Raw genomic sequence first — 26061 nt, 5'->3', positions numbered from 1 at the left:
AGTTAAAATGAGATTTTATGGATTAAGACAGACCCTAAATCCAATGACTGTGTTTATATAAGAGGAGAGGAAGGGAGACTTGGATGCAGGGACACAGAATAGACACAGGGATGAAGGCTGTGTAGAGATGAAAGCAGAGATTAGGGAGATACAACTGCGAGCCAAGGAAGTTAGTGATGGCCAGGAATCAACAGAAGCCAGAAGAGTCAAAGAAGGATTCTTCTTTAGGGCCTTTGGAGGAACCAAGACTTCAAATTTCTTGTCTCCAAAACTGTCAGTGGATAAATTTCTATTGTTTTATGACACCCGATTTGTGGTACTTTGTTATAGCAACCCAGGAAACAAATACACCTACTATGTGATCTTGTGGAACCAAACCCAGACCTTCCATTTCTTCAACTGTAAAATGGGATCAAAGCCCCTACTTCATCGGGATGGTACATGAGAAGCACAGGACCTGGACTCCATATCTAAATGCTCAGTTATTTTAAGTGCTATTACAAGGAGCTCTGGTAGCGTAGTGGTTACAAATCAGGCTGCAACCATCAAGGTCAGCAGTTCGAAACTACCAGCTGTTCCTCAGGAGAAAGATGAGGCCTTCTGCTCCCATAATCGGAAACACTGTGCAGGGTCGCTCTATGAGCCCAAACCAACTCCACGCACATAACCACCACCATCATTACAAGAAGCCCTGGTGGTCCAGTGGTTAAGTATTGTGCTGCTACCTGAAAGATTGGTAGTTCAAACCTACCTGCCACTTCATGGAAGAACGATAAGACAATCTGCTTCTGCTTCTTTAAAGATTTACAGCCTCTTAAACACTGTGGGAAGGAGCTCTGGTAGTGTAGTGGTTATGAATCGGGCTGCGAACCGCAAGTTCAGCAGTTCAAAACTACCAGCTGTTCCAGGGGAGAAAGATGAGGCGTTCTGCTCCCGCAAAGATTTACAGCCTCGGAAACCCTGTACAGGGTCGCTGTGCGTCGGAACAGACTCCACGGCAGACAGCCACCAGCAAATATTGTGGGACAGTTCTATTCTACCCCATGTCGGTATTGTTAAGTGCCTTCAAGTCAATTCCGGCTCATGGTGACCCTGTATAGGTAGGATTTTTGAGGCTGTGCAACAGAAAGCTTTGTCTTTCTCCCATGGAGTGGCTATTGGACTCAACATATGTAATTAGCAGTCCATTATTTATCCTGCCGAGTCACCTTGTTCCTTTTCTGTCCTGTTGTTGTTGTTAAGAGCTGTCAAGTTGGTTCCAACTCATAGCAACCCTGTACAGAGTTTCCGAGAAGCAGCTGGCCCATGGTGGTGGTTATGTGCTAGGGAGTCAGTTCCAACTCATAGCGACCCTATACAGGGTTTCTGAGGCTGTAAACTTTTACGGGAGCAGAAGGCCTCATCTGTCTTCCGCAGAACAGTAGTTTTGAACTGCTGATCCTGAGATTAGCAGCCAGATTCGTAACCACTACGCTACCAGAGCTCCTTAGCTGGCTGATGGTTGGTTGGTTGGTTATGAGCTGTGGAGTTGGTTCCAACTCATAGCGACCCTGTACAGGGTTTCCGAGGCTGTAAATCTTTATGGGAGCAGAAAGCCTCATCTTACTCTAGCGGAACAGCTGGTAGTTTCGAATTGCTGACCTTGCGATTTGCAGCCCAATTCGTAACCATTGGGCTACCAGAGCTCCTTAGCTGGCCCATGTTGTTGTTGTTGTTAAGTGCCGTCGAGTCGATTCCGACCCATAGGGACCCTGTATGGGGTTTCCAAGGAGCAGCTGGTGAGCTTCTCCTTGGAACCCGATACAGGGTCGCTATGGGTCAGAATCGACCTAACAACAACAACAGCATGGGCCAGCTAAGGAGCTCTGGTAGCCTCGCCTAATGGTTACGAATCAGGCTGCGCATAGTGATCAGTTAATCTCTGTGAGTCGGAATCAATTTGAACGTAAGTGGGCTTAGTTTTTTGTTTTACATATTTATTGTTATTATGTTACTTGGGAGTCCTGCTGTGGCACCTGCAGTATTATGTGCTGGACTGCAAAGCCAGTTTGAACCTTAAATTTTCCATCAACTCCTCAGAAACCCTACACGGGGTCTCTATGAGTCAAAACCGATTCAACAGCTCTTAACAACAACAACATGTTACTTGGAGTTCCTGGGTGATACAAATGATTAACATACACTGCTAACAAAAAGGTGGAAGGCTCAAATCTACCCAGAGCACCTCAGAAGGAAGGCCTTGTGATCTGTTTCTGAAAATCAGCCATTGAAAACCCAACGGAGTACAGTTCTGCTCTGACATATGGGGTCACCATGAATTAGAACAGATTTGACAGCAAGAATTAGTTTTATATTCCTTTACAAACGGACTGCATTTTCCACTGGATTTTTGTGCATTGTAAACATCCGTGACACAAAGAAGGATAAATAATCATACTGAAAGTGTCTTGCTCCACTTGCTTCCTCCCCACCCATTCTCTAGGCTGTACTGTCAATGACACACTCTCTAGGTCCCAGCCTAGAGGCCAGCACACTCACTTGTTATGGTAATGAATGGTACCCGAAAGGGCTCGCACACAGATCCGGCAGCAGGTCAGGTGGACCAATTCACTTAACCAGGTTTTGAGACTGATGGAAAGAAAGAAAACATTTTGTTGTGCAGTTCTGGGCACTCCTAAGAAGCAATACACCAAGCAATACACTGTGCTCCATCATAGCAGCATACTGTCTTCTAAGACACATCCATCACTCAATTCTAGTCTCGTTAAGACCTTTAATATTAAATGAATGATGCTGATCAAGAGATTTGGACAACACTCTAATGGAAGTAGCTCCCACCCTACCAATATTATGAACCGAATGATATTATAAGACTCTTGCTTTCCCTTGGACTCCTGTGTCCATTTCCTATCTTCTCTTCATTTCCCCTTTGAAATAACCAGCCTCTTCCAATCTGCATTGAAGTATAATGGAAAATTAAATAAACTCTATGAAGGTGAAGTGAGCAGGATTCCAATAAGTGAGTTGAAGGCATAAATGTAATGTAATATGTAGGGGTCAATTAGTCTCTGTGTTGACACAGCTAAGTAATGCTTATGACTGGATGAAAGGAAACATTTTACCTGTTGTCTGGCAGTTGCCCAACCAGCGTAGTTCCTATAACAAGTAAACTAATCCCAATGAAAGCCAAGGTAACCCTGAAAAAGAAACAAGAAAGGAATGTAAAACTTAGTTGTACAGCAGGGGAAAATGAAATAACCTAAAAGTTCATAAGTTAGGAAATAGTAAATAGATTGTGGAACACTATGGAACATGTAATATTTTCAAAATAACAAACACACATATATCTATCTAGTTTATGGTGTGACATTTAACAACAACAAAACTCCCTCTTTATCCTTTTGTGCTTACAAAGACTGAACTTGACAGTTTTGTGTACAAATTTTCAGGCCTTTTCTATACATATGTTGTTGCTGTTGTTAAGTGCCGACGGGTCTGTTTTGACTCATAGTGACCCTGTATAGGGTTTCTGAGGAGCAGCTGGTGGGTTTGAAATGGCAACCTTGTAGTTCACAATCCAGTGCTAATGCTACAGCACCACACCAGGTGTCCCAAAGAGGAATAGTGAAGGCAATAAAATAAAAAGTAAGTCTTTCCCTTCTTCCTTTCTGAATTATTTTTACACTACTAGATTTGTTGTTGTTAGGTGCCATCGAGTCGGTACCGATTCATAACCACCTTATGCACAGCAGAACGAAACACTGCCCGATCCTGGGCCAACCTCACTATCGTTTCCACTCTTGAGCCCACTGATGCTGCCACTTGGCCAATCCATCTCGCTGGGGGTCTTCCTCTTTTTCTCTGACCCTCCACCCTACCAAACATGATATCCTTCTCCAGCGACTGGTCCCTCCTGACAATATGTCCAAAGTATGAGAAATGAAGTTTGGTCATCCTGGTCTCCAAGGAGCACTCTGATTGCACTTCTTCTAACACAGATCTGTTGGTTCTATGGGCAGCCCATAGCACTTTCAATATCCTCCTCCAACACCATAACTCAAAAGCATCAATTCTTCTACAGTCTTCCTTATTCACTGCCCAGCTTTCACATGCATATGAGGTTATTGGACTCCTATAGACCTATTTAAATGCTTGACTATAAATTGAGCCATGGGGTGAGTTTAGTCACAGACTTGAAGGGTAACCCAGGGCCATAGTCTCAGGGTTCCAGCAGTCTTTATCTGACCAGTAAGTCTGGTCATTTTTATGATTTTTAAATTTGTCCTACATTTTCTCCTATTCTACCCAGGACCTTCTAATGTGATCCCTTTCAAAACAGCTGGGTAGTGGTAGCCTGGCACCATCTAAGTTCTTCTGTTCTCAGGGTCATGGAGACTGATGTTCTCATGATCCATCAGTCCATTGCTGCTGTTGTTATGTGCCGTTGAGTCAGGTCTGACTCATGGTGATCCTGTATAGGATTTCCAAGGAGCAGCTGGTGAGTTTGAACCACTGATCTTGCAATTCAAACCAACCTTGTGGTCCAGTGCTTATCCTACACCACCACCACAGGAATCCTTATTAGTCCATTAGAATAATTGTTTTCATGAATCTTCAATGAATCTTTGATTTTCTGCACTTTTCTTTGCTCAGGATGGTGAGAGAACAATAGTTGTTCCTTAGATGGTTTCTCCTGAACTTTTAAGACCCCAGTCACCACTTAAGTATCCAGAGTCGGATCTAGAACATTATCTTTTTGGCCTATGTTATGCTAATTGTCTGTGAGGTCCCTCAAGACCGTAGTCCTAAACCTCCAGGTCAAGTGACTTATTCCCTTAAGGTGTTTGGTTATATCTAAGACATTTTCATAGCTTTTCCCCTATATGCCCATCACATTCATGGATATGTTTGCAGCAAAGGTAAATCCTTATGTACAAATAACCTGTCAAATCTACATGTATTACCCACTTGACCTGGCTTCAATGGCTGGATGATCAGAGCTCAACTAGAAGAAGAAAAAAGAGGAAAAAAAGAGTAATCTGATACAATTTGATGAACTTGACCTACACCTAAGAATACAGTAGATCAAAAGAAGGAACAAATCTTTACAGCGAGGATCATTCCCATCCCCTCCATACACAGAGTAGACAGGAATGGGCAACTTGGACATTGGCTATCCAAAATGGGGGGCTACAAAGGCAAGAAGTGACTGGCTTCCAAGTTTCCAAGAGGGAGCCTAGATCCAGAGGGTACACAGGAAGCTAGAATTTCTACTGATTAGTATCCAATCTGTCTGGGCGGGGCTGATGAAAGGAGATGGGGATAGGTCTCTTGTGATACAATAGTGAATAATTGCTATCAGGACTGACTGTGAGTGTTGGAAATGTAAAGGTAGATGTTTTGTAGCAAAAGGAGGGGAGTGGTTGACTTTGTCGTCCAGGAGCGGAGATCCCTGGGACCATCAAGAGAGAGGAGCAGAGTGCGGGACTCTACTCAGAGAAACAGTGATGCCAGAAATGGAGGCAGAGATGATGACTGGAGAGATGGAGTGGCTGGGGACTCTAGACTCAGAGAGGGAGAGGATCTGTGTGCTGATGACCTGGGCAGGGGCAGTCAGGCTTGCAGGGTACACCCTTTGGTTGGTTGATGATGGATGGAGGAGACTGTAACCATGGCAATGAAACGATATACGATAGAATGAATGTAAAGCTAATGTTCTCCCATGTAAACTATCACATAATTCACAATAAAACATTTTTTTTTAATCTGCAGGCATTTACGGCTATGCTCCCATTTTCCTTCCCACTCCCATTCAGCCTGTGCTATTCTGTTTTTATTAAAAATAAATTAAACTTTGGTGAACTTTAATATGTGGGTTACACCTCTTGCATTCTCACTTGGTCAGGCTCCTGAGGAAAGACTGAGAAATCTACAACACAGAGTACTTGAGATACCTTCATTTGTTGTTGGCTACCTTTCACCACACTTTAGGGGCCCAGAAAACAGTGTTGTGGTTCTAATTATCTAGTTCAAAATAGACTAATCTTCAGAAACAATATGTTGTTGTTGTTTAATGCCATGGAGTCTGTTCTGACTCAAAGCAACCCTGTATTGGGTTTCCGAGGAGCGGCTGGTGAGCTTGAACCGCTACCTTGCAGTTCAAATGGACTTTGAAGTCCAGCACATTAACCCACAGTACCACACCAAAAAGATAAGTGATATAAAACATTCTTATAAGGATAACCAACCCCAGTATTGCAAGCATCCAAGAACAAGAGAAAATGGCAGAATTGGAACTCCTACTGCCAGTATACACTCCTCAATGAAAAGGTAAAAAGAAATAAAGAAACTAAAAGAAGCAATTCCTACAAAGTGAATATTAAAAAACAAACAAACACATATAGTGCTAAAATTGAAAATGGTGATGGTTGAATAACTGTGAATATACCAAACATCATTAAAGTAAATACTTTAAACGAGTGAATTGTGTGGTCTGTGAATTGTATTTCGGTAAATCTCTTAAAGAGATTGTGCTTTTGTGTCACATCCGAGAACTCTTATCATCTCCACTGGGACATCAAAATTTGTGGCACGTTAATCTAGCAAATAAAAACTTTCAGTAATGTTGGACCCAATTGTTAAATATGTTCAAATATAATCCCTTTTGATTTACTGTATAGGACCAAGTGATTCTCATTAAGGAAGGAGACGAGACATTTGAAACTTTTCCATAGTTAATGCATGAGATTGAACAGTGTTGTGTTGTTACTAGGTGTCACTGACCTGCTTTTAACTCATAGCAATTTCATATAACAGAATAGAACTGCCTCATACGATTTTCTAGGCTGGAATCTTTATAAAGGAGCTCACTTGTGCTGTGGTCAAGTGCCTGACTGAGATGCAAGAAGTTAGAGGTTTGAATCCACCAGCCACTCTATGGGAAGAAGATGCAATCTACTTCCATGCAGGTGTATGGAAACCTTGGAAACCTTGTGAGGACAGTTCTCCTCTGTCCTGTAGAGTTTCTACAAGTTGGAATTGACTTGATGGCAATGAGTGTTTTAATATTTTGCTATTTATGGGAGCAGATTGGCAAGTTTTTGTAACTGACATGAAATTACAACATCTGAAGAAAATATAATTGGACCTTCAAATTCCTTGAAATATCATTAAATCAAGTTTTTAACAAATTTAACACCTTAGCAAGGTGTTTCTAAGGAAGCATAATCAAAAATCTTTGCTCTTAGTAAATATTAATTGCATTTTTAGTGAGTGTCAAGATTTTTTTGTACCTTTTATGTATATGATTTTAAAATCTAATGTATCAAAATAAGATTATTTATACTTCTAAAAATATTTTTTCATTTTTATTGAATTTTTATGTTGTGAGTGTTTTATAGTGTAGATGATATCAGTACATTAATCGGTATATGTGTTTCTAAACTTACTGAGGCTACATGCTTAGATCTTTTATCAGTGGGATTTTCTCCAAGATTGAGCTCACCCCTTAAAGCTGCTTACCTATATTAAATAATACTAAACTACTGATATGGTGCTGTGTGTTAATGTGCTGGACTGCAAAGTCAGTTTGAACTGCAAGATCGAGGGTTCAAGCTTACCAGTTGCTCCTTAGAAACTGTATACAGTGTTACTGTAGGTCACAACAGACTTGACAACACTTAATAACAACTGTGTAAAAGGAACCGTGTTGTGGTGCTGTAGAATAAGCATTGGCCTGCTAAACACAGGGCTGATGGTTCAAACCCATCAACGGCTCCTTGGAAACCCTATACAGGGTTGGTATGAGTTGGTATCCACTTGACAGCACTTTAAACAACAACACTGTGTAAAACAATGATAATCAAGCTACTTGGAGACAGAATAACATGCTGGTTAGTAGCATGGATTCTGGAACCAGGCTGTCAGGGTTCAAAACCCAGCTCTGCTGTTTATTATGTCTCTATTTCCTTATCTATGGGCAAAATATTCAATGATGTAGAAAGCATCAAAAGAAGATGGAAGGGATATACAGAGTCACTCTACCAAAAAGAAATAGTCTATGTTCAACCATTTCAAGAGGTAGCATATGATCAAGAACCAATGATCCTGAAGGAAGAAGTCCAAGGTGCACTGAAGGCATTGGCAAAGAACAAAGCACTAGGAATTGATGGAATTAAAATTGAAATCTTTTGACAAACTGATGTGGCACTGGGGACACTCATTCATCTATGCCACGGAATTTGGAAGACAACTACCTGGCCAACTGACTGGAACCAACTCAATGGCACTTAACAACAACACCATAGTGTTAATGCACTTAACTGCAAGGTCAGTTTGAACTGCAGGGTCAGCAGTTCAGGCTCACCAGCTGCTCCTTGGAAACCCTGTACAGGGTCGCTATGAGTCAGAACCGACTCAATGGCACCTAACAACATAAAGGGAACAATAGTACTAGTGAGGTATACACGCTAGATATATACACCTTAGAATGATCAACCATTCGAGATTGAAAGGGCAGCATTTACCCAAAGACAAAGTTCAGAAGGGTTGGAGAAAAAATGAGGGATGGAAAAAAGAACCACAGGGAGGAAGTGGATAATTGATGTTAAGTGAGGGATTACAGTCAATAAGATGAAATGAAATGCATATGATTTGTTGAGTGTAAAATCTTTACCCAATTCACAATAAAACGTTTTAACAATATATAAAGAGAAGCTCTGATTATAAATAGAATAACTAGAAGAGGTTTCTAATAAACAGAAGCATTAGCATTTTCTTCCTGCATGTCAATGGATAGTCTTGTATATTCCCAGAATACAAGAACCCTACTTAGGGAGCACTGGCTTAACGTTCAAGCAAAAGTGTATGTGAAGCTCTGAATTTAACTTTGCTGAAATGATTCCCAAAAGACACACTATGCCCCAATTTCTGTTCATTGGCAACATGAGCACAAGAAAACAGAGATTTGTACTTGTCTACACTTAAGCAATCCATTCCCTTGAAAGAAATGTGCATGAGGCAAATCTGTGCCACTCCAGGGGTGGGAAAGAGGTTCCAATTTGTGTGCCAGTTTTAACTGGCTGTTTACAACTTCCTAGAAGGCTATGTCAAGAGAATTCTAAATCTGTGTCGGGCTCCAGAGAAATGAAGCAAGATGGTCCACAGTAATGTTGTGGCTGGTGCACAGGTCTACTAGTTGCAATCTACATGCTGAGCAAACCTTGGCCACTTGCAGCTTCGTTCCATTTCTAGTGTCACTTCTACATTTTTATGCTCCATCTTGTGTTTGCACCTGAGTTTGAGGTAACGTCCTCATCAGGAGTACTTGTAACTTGGAAGCAGAAAGGGACCCAGGTGGAAAACTTTAAATAAGAGTGACCAATCATAAAGGAGCTCTGGTAGTGTAGTGGTTACGAATCGGGCTGGGAACCGCAAGGTCAGCAGTTGGAAACTACCAGCCTCTCGGCAGGAGGAAGAAGAGGCTTTCTGCTCCCATAAAGATTTACAGCCTCGGAAACCCTGTACAGGGTCGCTATGAGTCAGAACCGACTCCACGGCACATAACAACAACACACTTAATACAGCGTTCTGCTGTGGCACTGTAGGATAAGCACTGGACTGAAAGATTGGTTTGAACCTCATGGACAGCAGTTCAAACCCACCAGCAGTTTGTCAGAAACCTTATACAGACTCTATGAGTTGGAGTCAACTCCATTGCATTTAACAACAACACTTATTACCTTTAATATAGCCTCATTAACATAACAAAGAAAACAACTCCCAAATGGGATTATGGCTATAGGTAAGGATTTGCATATTTTGGGGGTTGTAGGGGGAGTCCTGGTGTGGTGCTTGTGGGCTAATGCCTCAGACTGCAAAGTCATTTGAATTGCAAGGTCGGTGGTTCAAGCTCACCAGCCACTCTTTGGAAACCCTATACAGGGTCACTATAGGTCGGGTCAATGTAGTGGTTATGAATCGGACTGAGATTCGCAAGGTCAGCAGTTTGAAACTACCAGCTGTTCCGCGGGAGAAAGATGAGCCTTTCTGCTCCCGTAAAGATTTACAGCCTCGGAAACATTGTACAGGGTTACTATGAGTCGGAACCGACTCCACGACATATAACAACAACAACAGGTCGGGTCGGAATCGACTCGAAGGCACTTAACAACAACAGGGGGGAGGAGGGACACAAGTCAATTCATTGTAGTACCACAATAGTCTCATGTAGTCATTAACATAACATGGTTTTCAAAGGAGGCTGAACCATTTAAACCCATCTGATTGCTGAGCGGATGACTTACCTTAGAGGCAGTAGAACACAGTAGCGTACTATGACTCCCAACACCCACACCATGGTGAGCCTCAGACTGATGTACTGAAAATTTACATTGGTCCTTGTGAGGAGATTCCATGACACTAGCTCCTCTGAGGAGAACCTCTGAGTCACTTCATCTTCCACAATGGCTTCCAACCCCTTCTTGGAGAAATAAAATGCATCGGAGAGCTCAAAGTCCCTTCCGGACAGCCCTTTTTCCATGGGAGACTCATCTCTTTGGATAATACCTTAAAAGAAAGTATGAAGACATGAGATAATGCCAATGCATAGAAAAGCAGCTGGCCAAAAGAACAGCTTTAAGACTTGTGCAGAATACCAACGATAAGTAAAACAAATTTAACGGGGACATGGAACAGATTTCAAAAATAACAGACAAATAACCTCAGCCTTCAGGGTGAAATCAATGAATCTACATAAAATAACCTCTACACAACTAATTATTTTCATTAATTGTGGAGCAATTATCATCATCAGTAACCCTCTTGTTTATATTTTCTCTTTATAAACAATTAATGAAAGAACTCACAGAAATAAATTTCAAATGAAAATCTACACAATGTAAAAATAAAGACTTCTGTTCTATCCCCAGTAAAAACCATAACATCAAAAAGCAATAAAAATGGGAAAAAATATTTACTACAGAGTCAAAATGCTGATGTTTTTAATATATAAAAAATATTTAGCTTAAAAAACAAACAAACTACAAAACAGTAAGCAAAGGAAAAAAGAGTAATCTAATACAATTTGATGAACTTGACCTACACCTATGGATACAGTAGCTCAAAAGAGGGAACAAATCCTTACAGCAAGGATCATTCCCACCCCCTCCATATACAGAGTAGACAGGGATGGGCAACTTGGACATTGGCTACCCAAAATGGGGCTACAAAGGCAAGAAGTGACTGGCTTACAAGCTTTCAAGAGGGAACCTAGATCCAGAGGGCCTGGAGGAAGGTAGAATCTCCCCTGAGTAGTACCCAATCTGTCTAGGCAGGGCTGATGAAATGAAATGCAGATAGGTCTCTTGTGATACAATAGTGAATAATTGTTATCAGGACTGATTGTGAGGGTTGGAAATGTAAAGGTAGATGTTTTATAGCAAGGAGGGGAGTGATTAACTTTTCAGTCTAGGAGCGGAGGTCCCTAGGACCATCAAGGGAGAAGAGCAGAGAGCGAGACCTTATCCAGAGACGCAGTGATGCCTGAGATTGAGGCAGAGACGATGACCTGGAGAGATGGAGCAGTTGGGGACTTTAGACACAAGAGAGGGAGAGGGGCTGTGTGCTGATGCCAGGGGGGAATAGGCTTGCAGGGTATATACCCTTTGGTTGGTTGATGATACCTGGAGGGCATTGTAACCATGGCAATGAAACGATATACTATAGGATGAATGTAAAACTAATGTTCTCCCATGTAAACTGTCACATAATTCACAATAAAACATTTAAATAAATAAAACTTAAAAAAAAAAAAAAGTAAGCAAACTGAATTCATGAATTGACTGCATTGCAGCAATATAGTTAATAAATATATCAAAACATTTTCACTAGTAATCAAAGAATGTGGTCCATTTGTATTATTAAATCAGCAACATTTTTGTTTTAATGATAAAGTTCAATGATGGAAATGACACAAGTGCTCTCTCTCACAATTATATGGTACGAATGTGTAACTAAAATCAACTTTGGTTTGTAGAAACTAACATAGTGTTGCCATTGATTTGATAATCCCAATTCTAGGAATCAGAAGAAATCAGAAATGTGTTCATTGGAGCACTCTTCTTTTTTTTTTTAAGCTTTTAATTGTGAATTGAGTGATAGTTTATATGGGTGAACATCAGTTTTGCACTCATCCTATCATATTTTATTTAATTGAAATGATTACAATCTGGAACATTCTTCTTTATAATTAATTTAGACAATGAGATATAATGCATCCATTAACAACTGCTTATAAAATTACATGAGTAAAAACTTCAATAAGTGAGAAAAGGGGAGGGGGTGGGAAGCAGGACCTAAATATAAAATATACAAACATAGGGGAAATGTCATGAAGAAAATATTAAGTTATTATCTCTAAGTGATGTGTCATATTTTCCTATTAATACTATTATTAGATTTTCAATAAAGAAAACAATTCAAAAATTTTAAAGCAGCATACATTTCTGTAAATTGAAAAAAATTACTATTGTCATCCGATTCTAAGTAAGGATAACATAGGTACCTTGGAAGAAAGTCCTGGTGATCTGCTTCTAAATGATCACAACCTTGAGAACCCTACTCTGCACACACTGGGTCAGCATGAGTTAGAATTGACTCCATAGCAACTAAGAACAATTAAAAATGTAACATTATCTATTTGTTCCTCTAGTATGTGTGACACAAGCAATTTACTCCTTACAGAAAAATTGCCTGATTCTTGTCCTCGAACTTGGTGTTCTTTGGGTACTTCTACTCAATAGTACTCAGAACCGACTCCACGGCACATAACAACAACACACTTAATACTATAGTGTGCACTGGAGAGGACAAGTCAAAGGCAAGCAATAGGCCTCCAATCCATTTTTGTATGCACAATCTCACCTCAAATGTATTTTATTTTTATTTATTCTTCTCAAACCTGAAATAAATTTTAGTTTTTAGGCTCCTACAAGAAGGATTTTACTTCTGCTCAGTTCATGGCCATTTTTAGAAAACGCTGTCTTGTATTTATTTGTGACAGAGGGAAAAATTCTTCATTTTAACAATTCAAAGTTCTCTCTAGAGATCAATAATCAATTGAAGAGGATGGTTTAGGTAAAAATTCTTCATAACAAGTCATTTACTAAAACTTTCCTGAGTCCTAGAGTCAGGTAATATAGAAGTCTAGGATAAAGAAGAGCAATCATCCTATATTCATTTCAATTTTGACCAGCCCATCAGTTAAAAGAAAATTAAAAGTGAGATAAAAAAAAAAAAAAAGAAATGAAAAGTTAAGGAAGCACAGCTTTTAGATTTAAAAAAAAATTTTTTTTTTTTAATGTACAAGTAGTAATCTCTTATTTTCCTAGTAGAAGCCTGGATGAGCAAATGGTTTGTGATCAGCTGCTAATATAAAGGTTGACAACTGGAATCTATCCAGAAGCCCCACATAAGAAAGAAAGGTCTGCTATCTACTTCTGTAAAGATTACAACAAAGAAAGCCCTATGAAGCTCAATGCTAAATTCACTGAGAGATGATCCACTCTTAATTTTCTCACTTTCAAGTTTACTAGACAATCAGGGAGGAAAATGGAGAGTGCTACAGATTGGTCTTAGACTACAAAGTGCCATTGACTATTCCCTAGAGAATTTATATGTGTAACTATAGGTGGAGTTGTAGTATTTCTGTTCTTTGAAGGAGAAGTACCATGATGTAATGGTGGAGAAAGAAAAGAGGACCTGGAGTTCAAAGTCAAGTTCTGGTCATGACAACCAGCAGCTCCAGGGCCATGGGTATCAGTAAGTAACTTAACTTGGTTTCCACAACTATAAAATGAGGAGATGGGAACATTTTTAGCTTCCTTCTAGCACCACCAACACCTGCATATCTAATCAGCTCTTGGCAACTTCATATGGGTTAGAGTAGAACTGTGCTCCACAGGGTTTTCAATGGTGTATTTTTCAAAAGTAGATGTTCAGGTCTTTCTTCCAAAGTACCAGGTGAACGTGAGTCACCAACCTTTAAGTTCCCAATCAAATCTATTGATCATTTATACCATCCAGCAGCTAAATTTCAATTATTTTATTCTCGTTGACATACATGCAAAGCAAATACCTAAATACCATTTGAATCAGAGCAATAAAATAATTTCTTGAATGACCATTAGATCATCTACTTTAGTAGTCAGGTCTCTGTGATTTAACCTTTCTTCGCCATCTTTCAAAAGGGTTTAATTATTATTAGAATCTGAGCCAAGATATTGTCTCTATGGAATTACCCTCTTTCTCTGTATGTATTTCAATATTGCTCCAAGTGTATTATTCAATCCAAGTACTTATTGGCCAACATTTAGCTGTGCAAGAGTTTCATTATTTAGCAATGTATCTTTTTATGTCTTTTTAAGTCTAGAGGGAAAGGGAAGAACAAGTTATTCAGCAAATCTCTCAATGAAACAAACTGTGGCCAGTGGACAGTCTTTCTAAAAATAATCTTTATCAGAAGTGCCAGAGATAAGAATACAAGTTCAAGTTACCTCGTATTATTTAACTGTAAACAGAGGTCAGCTCCTGAACCATTACACATTTGATGTTCAATAATTCCTCTGCCCTCTGACCTAGTTTATTCTGTATGGTGTGGTGGCGCTGGTGGTTGTGTGCTGTGAAGACAGTTGCACTCATTGCGACCCTGTATAGGGTTTCTGAGGCCATAAATCTTTATGGGAGCTTCATCTTTCTCCCACAGAGTGGATGTTGTTGTTAAGTGCCGTCAAGTCAGTTCTGACCCATAGCGAACCTGAGTAGGGTTTCCGAGGAGCGGCTGGTGAGCTTGAACCACCGGCCTTGCAACTGAAAGGACTTTGCAGTCCAGCACATTAACCCAAAGCGCCACATCAGGACAGATTGGTAGATTCAAACTTCTGACCTTGAGGTTTGCAGCACAACTTGTAACCCACTATGCTATCAGGGCTCTTTTTATTCTGTATAAGTCAAATAAAATATAACTTAATATTTTATTTTGGTTAAACCACTTTCAAAAGTCCTGATTGTCATTGTAAGATAAGCACAGAATGCTAACTACAAGGTCACTCCTTGGAAATGCTCTACAGGGTCATTATGAATCCAAACCAACTCAACTGCACTCAACAATAAATCTTTCTTTTAAGCTGCCACATCTTTCTCTCACAGAGTAGCTGGTGGGTCCAAGCCACTGACCTTGTAAGCTAGCAGGTAAGCACTTAGCCACTGGGCCACCAGAACCCGTCCATAGGTTTTCAAAGTTGTAAATCTTTATGGACGCAAACTGTCCGTCTCTCTCCCACGGACCTGCTGGTGGGTTGGAACCACCATTGTAGCAACTGGGTTCTGTAACCACTGCAACTTGGGGGCTGAGGAATCACTTATCTAGCCATAGAAATTTTACCACTAATGCAATCCTAGTATCTAATCTACAGATCTTATTCAAATTTTATCAATGTATAGCATTTTTTCTATTCCAAGATCCTATCCAGATTACACATTACATTGAAGGGTCAAGTACCTTTATCTCCTTTAACATGGAAAGATTTTCAGCCTTTCCTTGTCTTTTAAGACATTGACTTTTTTTTTTTTTTAACTAAACCATGGGGTAGATTCTGACTCATGGTGAACCCATATGTGACAGAGTAGAACTTCTTCATAGGATTTTCTTGGCTGAAAGAGCTCTGGTAGTGTAGTGGTTACGAATGGGGCTGCGAACCGCAAGGTCAGCAGTTTGAAACTACCAGCTGCTCCACGGGAGAAAGATGAGCCTTTCTGCTCCCGTAAAAATTAACAGCCTCGGAAACCCTGTGCAGGGTCGCTATGAGTTGGAACCGACTCCACGGTGCATAACAACAACAGCAACAATCATTACCCAGGAGTCCTGGTGTGGCGCCATAGGATAATCACTCGATTTCAAGGTCAGTTTGAATTGAAAGATTGGTGGTTCAAACTCATCAGCTGCTCCTCAGAATCCTTATACAGAGTTCCCATGATTCAGAATGGACTCACAGTACTTAACAACAACAATCATTACACAAACAGATCACCAGGTCCTTCTTTCATTGGACTGCTGGGTGGGTTTAAAGCACTAACCTTTATGCTAGAAGTTGAATGCAAACTATGTAAAAAGACTTTGATATGTGTTTCTCGGGTATTTTTCATGATTAGATTCAGGTTGTAGGGGCTTGGCAGGAAGACTGCATATATAATGTTATATCCTTCTCAGTGAATCACATCAGAAGGCACATATCAGTGTGTCCCATTTTGGTGATAATAACTTGGATCACAGTTTTTTAACTTACTATCTTTTACCTTTTGTTATTAATAATTAGCGGGGAGAATCTTTTAGTTATATCGATATATTCGTATATACATACACTGCTGCTCAAACTCTTAAAGCAGGGAACCTAGGGGACCTCTTAGAACGAGTTACAAGGAAACCAAAAACTTAGCCTTAAGAACAGGAGAGCTCTTTGGTTCTCTACTATACCCCCAGCACTTGGGACATTGGGCGCTCAGGAAATGTTCATTGAGTAGATTCTCAGCAATGAATGATTTTTTTTTTTAAGAACTGCGGCCACACAACTCCCACCTTCCTAGAGAAACCCCCTGAGCAGCTATGATGGTGGGCCCAGCTGAGACACTCCTGTGGCCCAACCCCCAGCATCTGCTACTTGACCTATCCAAGTCTCCCTGAGGGGGGCATCTTGGAGGATGAAAGCATTAGGACCAAGACCTTGCCCATTTTATAGTTTATTTTCTGTAAATTGTTGTTATTGTTGAGTGCTTTGTAGACCCATAACGACCCTGTATAGGGTTTTCAAGGAGCAGCTGGTGATCTTGAACCACCGACCTTGTGGTTCAAACCACTTTGCAGTCCAGGGCATTAACCCACAGCACCACACCGGGACTCCATACTGTAAATGTTGTTGTTGTTGTTGTTGTTGTTATGTGCCGTGGAGTCGGTTCCAACTCATAGCGACCTTGTACAGGGTGTCCGAGGCTGTAAATCTTTACAGGAGCAGAAAGCCTTATCTTTCTCCTGCGGAACAGCTGGTAGTTTTGACCTGCTGTCCCTGAGGTTCGCAGCCTGATTCATAACCACTACACTACCAGAGCTCCTTATACTGTAAATAGACCACCCATATCACCTCTGTAGTTTACTTCCTTGTGCAGTCTAACTGCTTATATCCACCTTGAAGACTGACCTTTTCTTGGGAGTAGAGGAGAATGTCAGTCCCTGGGAGGGTCTGGAAACTGAGTGCTGAAGAACTAGGCATGATGACATTCCACAATAAGTTGTAGGCCTCCACAGCCTTTGGTATGGATTACATCTCAATGTAAAGAAAACAAAAGTTCTCACCACAGGATCAATAAACAACATTCTTATCAATGGAGAAAAGATTGAAGTAGTCAAGGACTTCATTCTTCTTGGATCAACTATCAACACTCATGGAAGAAGCAGTCAAGAAATCAAATGACGTGTATTGCATTAGGCAAATCTGCTGCACAAGACCTTTTTAAAGTGTTGAAGAGCAAAGATACCAGCTTGAGAACTAAGGTGTACCTGACCCAAGCCATGGTATTTTTCAATAACCTCATATGCATGTGAAAGCTGGACAGTGGATAAGGAAGACAGTAGAAGAATTAATGCCTTTGAGTTATGGTGTTGGAGGAGAATATTGAAAGTGCCATGGGCTGCCAAAAGAACCAACAGATCTGTGTTGGAAGTAGTGCAGCCAGAGTGCTCCTTGGAAGCCAAGATGGCCAAACTTCATCTCTCATACTTTGGATATATTGTCAGGAGGGACCAGTTGCTGGAGAAGGATATCATGTTTGGTAAGGTGGAGGGTCAGAGAAAAAGAGAAAGACCCCCAACGAGATGGATTGGCCAAGTGGCAGCATCCATGGACTCAAGTGTGGCAACAGTAGTGAGGTTGGCCCAGGATTGGGGAGTGTTTTGTTCTGCTGTGCATAAGGTGGCTATGGGTTGGTACCGACTCTTGGCACTTGACTCGATGGCACCTAACAACAACAACACCAGAGGCCTTGGAAGTGGAATGCAGCTTAAAGACATACACACCCAATTACCATGTTGTTGTTGTTGATTGACTCATAGTGACTCTATGCACAACAGAACAAAACACACCCATTGATGCTTTTACTTTCCCAATGCATCTCGTTGGGGGTCTTGCTCTTTTTCTCTGACCCTCCACCTTACCAAACATGACAGCCTTCTCCAGCAATTTGTCCCTCATGACAATATGTCTAAAGTACGAGAGATGAAGTTTGGCCACCCTGGCCTCCAAGGAGCACTCTGGTTATATTTCTTCCAATACAGATCTGTTGGTTCTTTTGGCAGCCCATGGCACTTTCAAGATTCTCCTCCAACACCATAACTCAAATGCATCCATTCTTCTAAGGTCTTCCACTGTGTAGCTTTCACATGTTTATGTTGTTGTTGTTATATGCCGTGGAGTGGGTTCTGACTCATAGCGACCCTGTACAGGATTTCCGAGGCTGTAAATCTTTATAGGAGCAGAAAGCCTCATCTTTCTCCCGTGGAACAGCTGGGAGTTTCAAACTGCTGACTCAGCAGTTTGCAGCCCCAATTCATAACCACTACGCTACCAGAGCTCCTTCACATGCATATGAGGCTATTGAAAATACCATGGCTTGGGTCAGGCACCCTCAAGTTGACATCTTTGCTCTTCAACACTTTAAAAAGGTCTTGTGCAGCAGATTTGCCTAATGCAATACGTCCTTTGATTTCTTGACTGGTGCTTCCATGAGTGTTGGCATGAAGTCCTTGACAACTTCAATCTTTTCTCCATTGATAAGAATGTTGTTTATTGGTCCAGTGGTAAGGAGTTTTGCTTTCTAAGTGGGTCATTTCCTGAAAATCCCTGCCTGTCCCTATGAATGGAGTCCTGGTATGGTGCTGTATGATAAAGCACTGAACCACAAGGTCAGTTTGAACCATAAGGTCAAACTTACCAGCTGGTGAGTCACCAATGGCTGGTGAATCTGAACTGCTGACCTTGTGGTTCTACAGATAAGAATTGTGATAAGCCCTCCCAATCTCTGCTTACAATAAACCTATAATCAACCTTTGCTTCTATGAAAACCCTGCCTCACCTGACTATTCTTTAATCAGTAGAAGGTAAGTCTCCTCTTTGGTAGAGTGGAAATGCTACTCACACCCCCTGCAACACTCTCAACCAATGGAACAAACATCTATCAATGATTCTTGCCTGAATGAATTAGCACTTCTTGTTGTCAAGTGCCATTGAATCAGTTTCAACCCATAGAGATCCTGTATAGGACTTTCCAGAAGCAGTTGGTGAGTTTGAACCGCCAACCTAGAGGTTCAAACTGACTTTGTATGTAGTCCAGTGCATTAACTCACAGCACCACACCAGGACTCTAACTCCTTCATTCTCTTCATATTTATTTGGCATTGTACCTTATATCGGCACTTTCCTCTTTTATTCTAGAAAGATTCTTCTAAAACTGCACATACAGGAATCCTGGTTTGGCACTGTAGGATAAGCACTGGACTGTTAATTGCAGGTTGGCAGTTCAAACTTAGCAGCCTCTCTTCAGAGACCCTACACAGGGTCACTATTAGTTAGAATCTATTGACAGCACTTAACAACAACAAACATATACAAGAACATTTGCCAAGTTGTTTGTACTAGAAAAATAATAGAAACAATCTAAATGTCCTTAAAAAGAGGCTAGATGAATGATAGATATTGTTATGGACTAAATTATGTTCCCCCAAAATATGTGTAGCATAGTGGTCACGAATCGGGCTGCTAATCTCACGGTCAGCAGTTCGAAACTACCAGCTGTTCCATGGGAGAAAGATGAGGCTTTCTGCTCCTGTAAAGATTTACAGCCTCGGAAACCCTGTACAGGGTCGTTATGAGTCGGAACCAACTCCACGGCACATAACAACAACAAAAACAAAATATGTGTTATAAATCCTACCCTCTAAATCTGTGGATATAGTCCCATTGTGGTAATGAGGTTTCTTTACTAGACTAACCAGGCAGTATTGTGGTGAGGATTTCTGGTGTGGAGCTGTAGGATCAGCACTGGACTGCAAACCACAAGGTCAGCAGTTCAAATCCACCAGCTGCTCCTTGGAAATCCTATACAGGGCCACTATGAGTTGGAACTGATTCAACTGCACTTAACCGCAACAACAATTGTGTGGTGCTGTAGGATAAACATTGGACTGCCAACCACAAGTTCAGTGATTAAAACCCACCAGCCACTCCTTGAAAACCCTATACAGGGTTGTTATGAGTTGGAATCAACTTGATGGCATTAACAACAACAACATTAATGCAGAATGTGTCTTAAGTTAATCCCTTTTGAAACTAAAAAGAATACATGAAGCAAGCAAGCAAGTAAGCACAAATAGGAAGGGGAGATGCATTCTACATGGATACCGAGGAACCCAGGAGTAGAAGCTGAGAAGAGACAAGAACCTTCCCATGTAGAAGACAGAGAAATAACCTCTAGTGTACTGGATTCTGACTATTAGCTTTCCAAACTGAGAAAATTAATTTCTACTAATTAAAGCCACTCACCCACCACTTATCTGTCAGTTTATGTACTATGGTGGATAGCCCCTCAGGTTGGAAGACACTCAAAATACAACTGGGAAAGAACTGTATCCTCAAAGTAGAGCTGACCTTGGTGATATGACTGGAGTAAAGCTTTGGGACTTCATTTGCTGGTGGAGCATAACTCTCTATGAGGAAGAGAAACAGCTGTAAACATCCACTAATAATTGGAACATCGAATGTATGAACTATGAATCTAGGAAAATTAGAAGTTGTCAAAAATGAAATGGAATGCATGAACATCAATATCCTAGACATTAGTAAGCTGAAATGGACTGGTATTGGCCATTTTGAATCTGAAAATCACATGGTTTACTATGCTAGGAATGAAAAATTGAGGAAGAATGGCATCACAATCATCACACACACACACAAAAAAAAAACATATCAAGATCTGTCTTGAAATGCAAAGCTGTCTGTGATAGAATGTGTGCTGGACGGTGAAGTTGGTTTGAATCACAAGGTCGGCAGCTCAAGCTCATCAGCTACTCCTCAGAAACCCCATACAGGGTGTCACTATAGGTCGGAAAAAAACTCGACAGCATTTAACAACAACAACAAGGAACACCAGTTAATACCACTATAATTCAAATTTACACACCAACCTCTAAAGCTAGTGATGATGAAATTGAAGAATTCTATGAACTTCTTGATCAAACATGCAATCAAAATGTATTTATAATCACCGGTGTTGGAAACAAAGAAGGATAAGTCATTGGAAAATATGGCCTTGGCAATAGAAACAATGCAGGAGCTTGCATGATAGAATTTTGCAAGACCAATGACTTCTTTGCAAATAACTTTTTTAAACAACATAAAAGATGACTATACACATGGACCTCACCAGATGGAAAAAGAGAAATCTAATTGACTACATCTGTAAGAATAGACAGTGGAAAAGCTCTGTATCATTAGTCAAAACAAAGCCAGGAACAATCTGTGGAATATACCATCAATTGCTCATATGCAAGCTCAGGATGAAGCTGAAGAAAATTAAAACAAGTCCACAAGAGCCAAAATATGACCTTGAATATATCCCACCTGAATTTAGAGATTACCACAAGAACATATTTGATGAATTACAGGATAATGACTGAAGACAGAGACTCTGAAACTTGCTCTAAGGAGGCAAAAGTACTGAAGAGAAAATTTCAAAGGGCAATTTGAGAAGTCAAATATTATAATGAAATGTGCAGCAATCTGGAGTTAGAAAACCGAAAGGGAAAAACACACTCAGCATTTCTCAAACTGAGGGAATGGAAGAAAAAATTCAAGCCTCTACTTGAAATATTGAAGGATTCTATGGGCAAAATGTTGAATGATGCAGAAAGTATCAAAAGAAGATGAAAGGAATACAGAGTCACTGTACCAAAAAGAAATGGTCGATGTTTAACCATTTCTAGAGGTAGCATATGAACAAGAGCCAATGATACTTAAGGAAGAAGTTCAAGGTACATTGAAGGTATTGTCAAAAAACAAGACAACGGAAATTAATGGAATACAAATTAAATCTTTCAACAAATTGATGTGGCAGTAGAAGCACTCACTCATCTATTACAAGAAATTTGATAACAGCTACCTGGCCAACTTATTGGAAGAGATCTGTATTTGTGCCCATTCCAAAGAGCACAATCTAAATGTCCTTAAAAAGAGGCCAGGCCTCTGCATTACATTAGATCATACGTGGAATCCTGAACTCCCTCCAGAATATTCTGAGGTTGGAAATTTCCACTTGAAAGGACAAGCAGACCAGCCTGGAGCATCTAGAAGAATAGAAGATACTTGAAAGAAAGACCAACAGGAAAAATACAAAACAATAACGGCAATCCAACTGATTACTACAAGAACAAGCAAGTTGCTCACCCGGGGGATATCAAGGCATGATCGGGTTCCCTCAGGGCAAACCCCCTTCCAAGACTAAGACTCAGTGCAAACACACGAGCAGACACGCACTCTGACTGATGACCACATTCACCACTGATAAGAGGAAGTGAGGGGAAAACAGCAATGAAGCTGCAAACTAAGCCCTACAACATTCAATAGACTCCTGTGAACCCAGCTGCAGACCTGGTTGGCCAGCAGTGTGGCAAGACCTGGGGACTCTTGGACCCAGAGTCAGTGACATACCCACAAAGAACTAGAGTGGAGAGTGAAGCATCCAGCTGATAAGAAGAGAGGGCATATGCATAAGAACACCCACACTTGTAGGTAATACTCATTTGACCTGGCTTCAATAACTGGATGATCAGAGCTCAACTAGAAGAAGAAGAGGAAAAAAAGAGTAATCTGATACAATTTGATAAACATGACCTACACCTATGGATGCAGTAGCTCAAAAGAGGAACAAATCTTTACAGCGAGGATCATTCTCACCCCCTCCATACACAGAGTAGACAGGGATGGGCAACTTGGACATTGGCTACCCAAAATGGAGGGGCTACAAAGGCAAGAAGTGACTGACTTACAAGCTTTCAAAAGGGAGCCTAGATCCAGAGGGCGTGGAGGAAGGTAGAATCTCCAATGAGTAGTATCTAATCTGTCTGGGCAGGGCTGATGAAAAGAGATGGGGATAGGTCTCTTGTGGTACAATAGTGAATAATTGTTATCAGGACTGACTGTGAGGGTTGGAAATGTAAAGGTAGACATTTTATAGCAAAAGGAGGGGAGTGATTGACTTTGCAGTCCAGAAGAGGAAGTCCCTGGGACCATCAAGGGAGAAGAGAGTGCGGGACCCTACCCAGTGAAACAATGATGCCAGAGATGGAGGCAGAGATGATGACATGGAGAGATGGAGCAGCTGGGGACTCTAGACCCAGAGAGGGAAAAGGGCTGTGTGCTGATGACCAAGGGGCAGGCTTGAAGGGTATAACCTTTGGTTGGTCAATGATGCATGGTCAATGATTCATGGCAATGAAATGATATACAATAGGATGAATGTAAAACTAATGTTCTCCCATGTAAACTACCACATAATTCACAATAAAACATTAAAAAAAAAAAAAGAGGCTAGATAAAGGATGGATATTGTTATGGACTAAATATCATTAATACCACATGCAAGTAAAATTTTGCTAAACATAATTCAAAAATCACTGCAACAGATTTAGATGAGGGTATGAATGAGGGATATCAGTGCTGCCATCAGATGGATCTAGGCTAAAAGCAGAGAATACCAGAAAGATGTTTACCTGTGCCATATTGACTTTGTAAAAGCTTCCAATTGTGTGGATCACGACAAGCTATGGACAACATTGCAGAGAATGAGTATTCCAGAGTACTCGATTGTGTTCATGAGGAACCTGTACATAGATCAAGAGGCAGTTGTTCAAACAGAACACAGGAACACTGAATGGTTTTTTAACATTAGGAAAGGTGTACACCAGGGTTGTATTCTTTCACCAATGTGTATGCTTGAATTCAAGAAACTGGATTATATGAAGACAAATGTAGCATCAGCGTTGGAAGAAGACTCATTAACAACCTGTGCTATGCAGGTAATAAAACCTTGCTTGCTGAAAGTGAAGAGGACTTAAGATACTGAGTAAGATCAAAAACCATAGTCTTCAGTTTGGGTTGCACCACAATGTAAAGAAAACAAAAATCCTTACCACTGGACCAATAAATAATATCAAGATAAATGGAGAAAAGATTGAAGTTGTCTAAAACTTCATTTTGCTTGGATCAACCATCAACACTCATGGAAGCAGAAGTCAAGAAATCAAATGATGTATTACATTACTCAAATCTGCTACACACAGAGTTAAGATGTCAGTTTGAGGACTAAGGAGTGCCTGACCCAAGCCAAGGTATTTTTAATAACCTCATACGCATGTGAAAGTTGGACAATGAATAAAGAAGACCGTAGAAGAATTGATTCACTTGAGTTATGGTTTTGGAGGAGAATATTAAAAGTACTATTAAGTGCCAAGAGAAAAAACAAATCTGTGTTGGAAGAAGTATAACCAGAATGCTCTTTAGAAGTTAAGATGGCAAGACTTTGTCTCTCATACTACAGAAATATTAAAAGCGGAAGGTCAGCAAAAAAGAAGAAAATCCTCATAGTCTTTAGTCCAGCCTGAGACTATGACAAATTAATCTGCTATGTGATGAAATTCCTTTATTCTCTGTAATCTATAAATTGACCCATGACTGTGAATCCTTTGGACACCATTATAGCCTCCTGCTGATGATTAACCCTCTTAACAGCTGGATTTTCGCCCATGGTTAATGGTGTAAGGTTGCCATGCCCAAGGGGCAGGAAAATGGAGCTTGCTGGAACTGAGGTGGGATCACCACTCAGGTGTTCTAGGAGAATGAGGTCCTGGTGTGGCGCTGTGGGTTAATGAGCCAGACTACAAAGCCATTTGACCTGCAAGGTAGGCAGTTCAAGCTCACCAGCTGCTCCTCGGAAACCCTATACAGGGTGGAACCGACTCAACAGCACTAAAACAACAACAAAGTCAAGGGAGTGAGGTTTTTATCACAGTGGGACTAGAACACTGGACTGCAGACCAGAACCAAGGGGCTCCACCCCAAATCCTGAGAACAAGGCCAATGCAGAGTCTGGAGTACTAGGCCACATCCCAAATGGTCCCAAAGAAAAGAGAACTATTTTCAAGCCTTGAGGGCTAATAAAATTTTGTTATGCTAGGTTTTAGATTTACTTGCTACTCATTATTCCTTTTTTCCCTCCAATTTCACCCATTTTTAATGTGAATGTCTACCTTGTATCTATAACACCATTAAACAGATTAACTTATAGAAGTATTTTTTATTTCATGGGTTCAGAAATGAATAAGACTTTTGACCCAGGATGGAATATAATTAAAGTCTTAGCCACATTTGATTTAGAATATTCATAAAGTAATATTTCAGGCTTAAAATTCACTTAAGACATTTGAAATGATATGATAGGGCAGATGTGTTTTGGCTATGGGAAGGGCATGAATTTTGGAATATCAAAGGGTTAAATGTTATGCACCAAAGGGTTAAATTGTGTACCCCCAAAATACATGTTGTAAATTCTAACTCTTGTTTTTGTTGCTAAGTGCCTTCCAGTCAGTTCCAACTCATAGTGACCCTGTATAGGATTTCTGAGGAGCAGCTGCTGAGTTTGAACCACTGACCTTGTGGTTCCAACTGACCTTGCATTCCAGTGCCACACCTATGTAATGGGTTTTCTTTGTTGTGTTAATTAGACAGTATCAGTGCCAGCCAAGATGTCTTGATAACTACAGGTGATTAGAATGCAAAAGACAGAAATAAAGGATTATTGTTGTTGTTGCTAAGTGCCTTCGAGTCGGTTCCGACCCATAGCGACCCTGTACAGGGTTTCTGAGGCTGTAAATCTTTACGGGAGCAGAACGCCTCATCTTTCTCCCGC

General features: G+C 40.6%; 1 protein-coding gene across 1 annotated transcript in view; it reads right to left on the bottom strand.

Annotated features, from left to right (window-relative positions):
* AGPAT9 (1-acylglycerol-3-phosphate O-acyltransferase 9) overlaps positions 1 to 26061 on the bottom strand; it is a 124340-nt gene that overhangs the window by 33997 nt on the left and 64282 nt on the right. The window contains exons 3-5 of the mRNA XM_006867728.1: positions 10305 to 10566; positions 3123 to 3197; positions 2539 to 2628 (exon numbers count right to left, since the gene is read on the bottom strand). Coding sequence (XP_006867790.1) covers positions 2539 to 2628; positions 3123 to 3197; positions 10305 to 10566 — 427 coding nt within the window. The remainder of the gene's footprint in view (positions 1 to 2538; positions 2629 to 3122; positions 3198 to 10304; positions 10567 to 26061) is intronic.

The sequence above is a fragment of the Chrysochloris asiatica genome, unplaced genomic scaffold, assembly GCF_000296735.1.
Source record: "Chrysochloris asiatica unplaced genomic scaffold, ChrAsi1.0 scaffold00109, whole genome shotgun sequence".
NCBI lineage: Eukaryota > Metazoa > Chordata > Mammalia > Afrosoricida > Chrysochloridae > Chrysochloris > Chrysochloris asiatica.
This window is presented reverse-complemented; position numbering and strand designations above follow the sequence as displayed.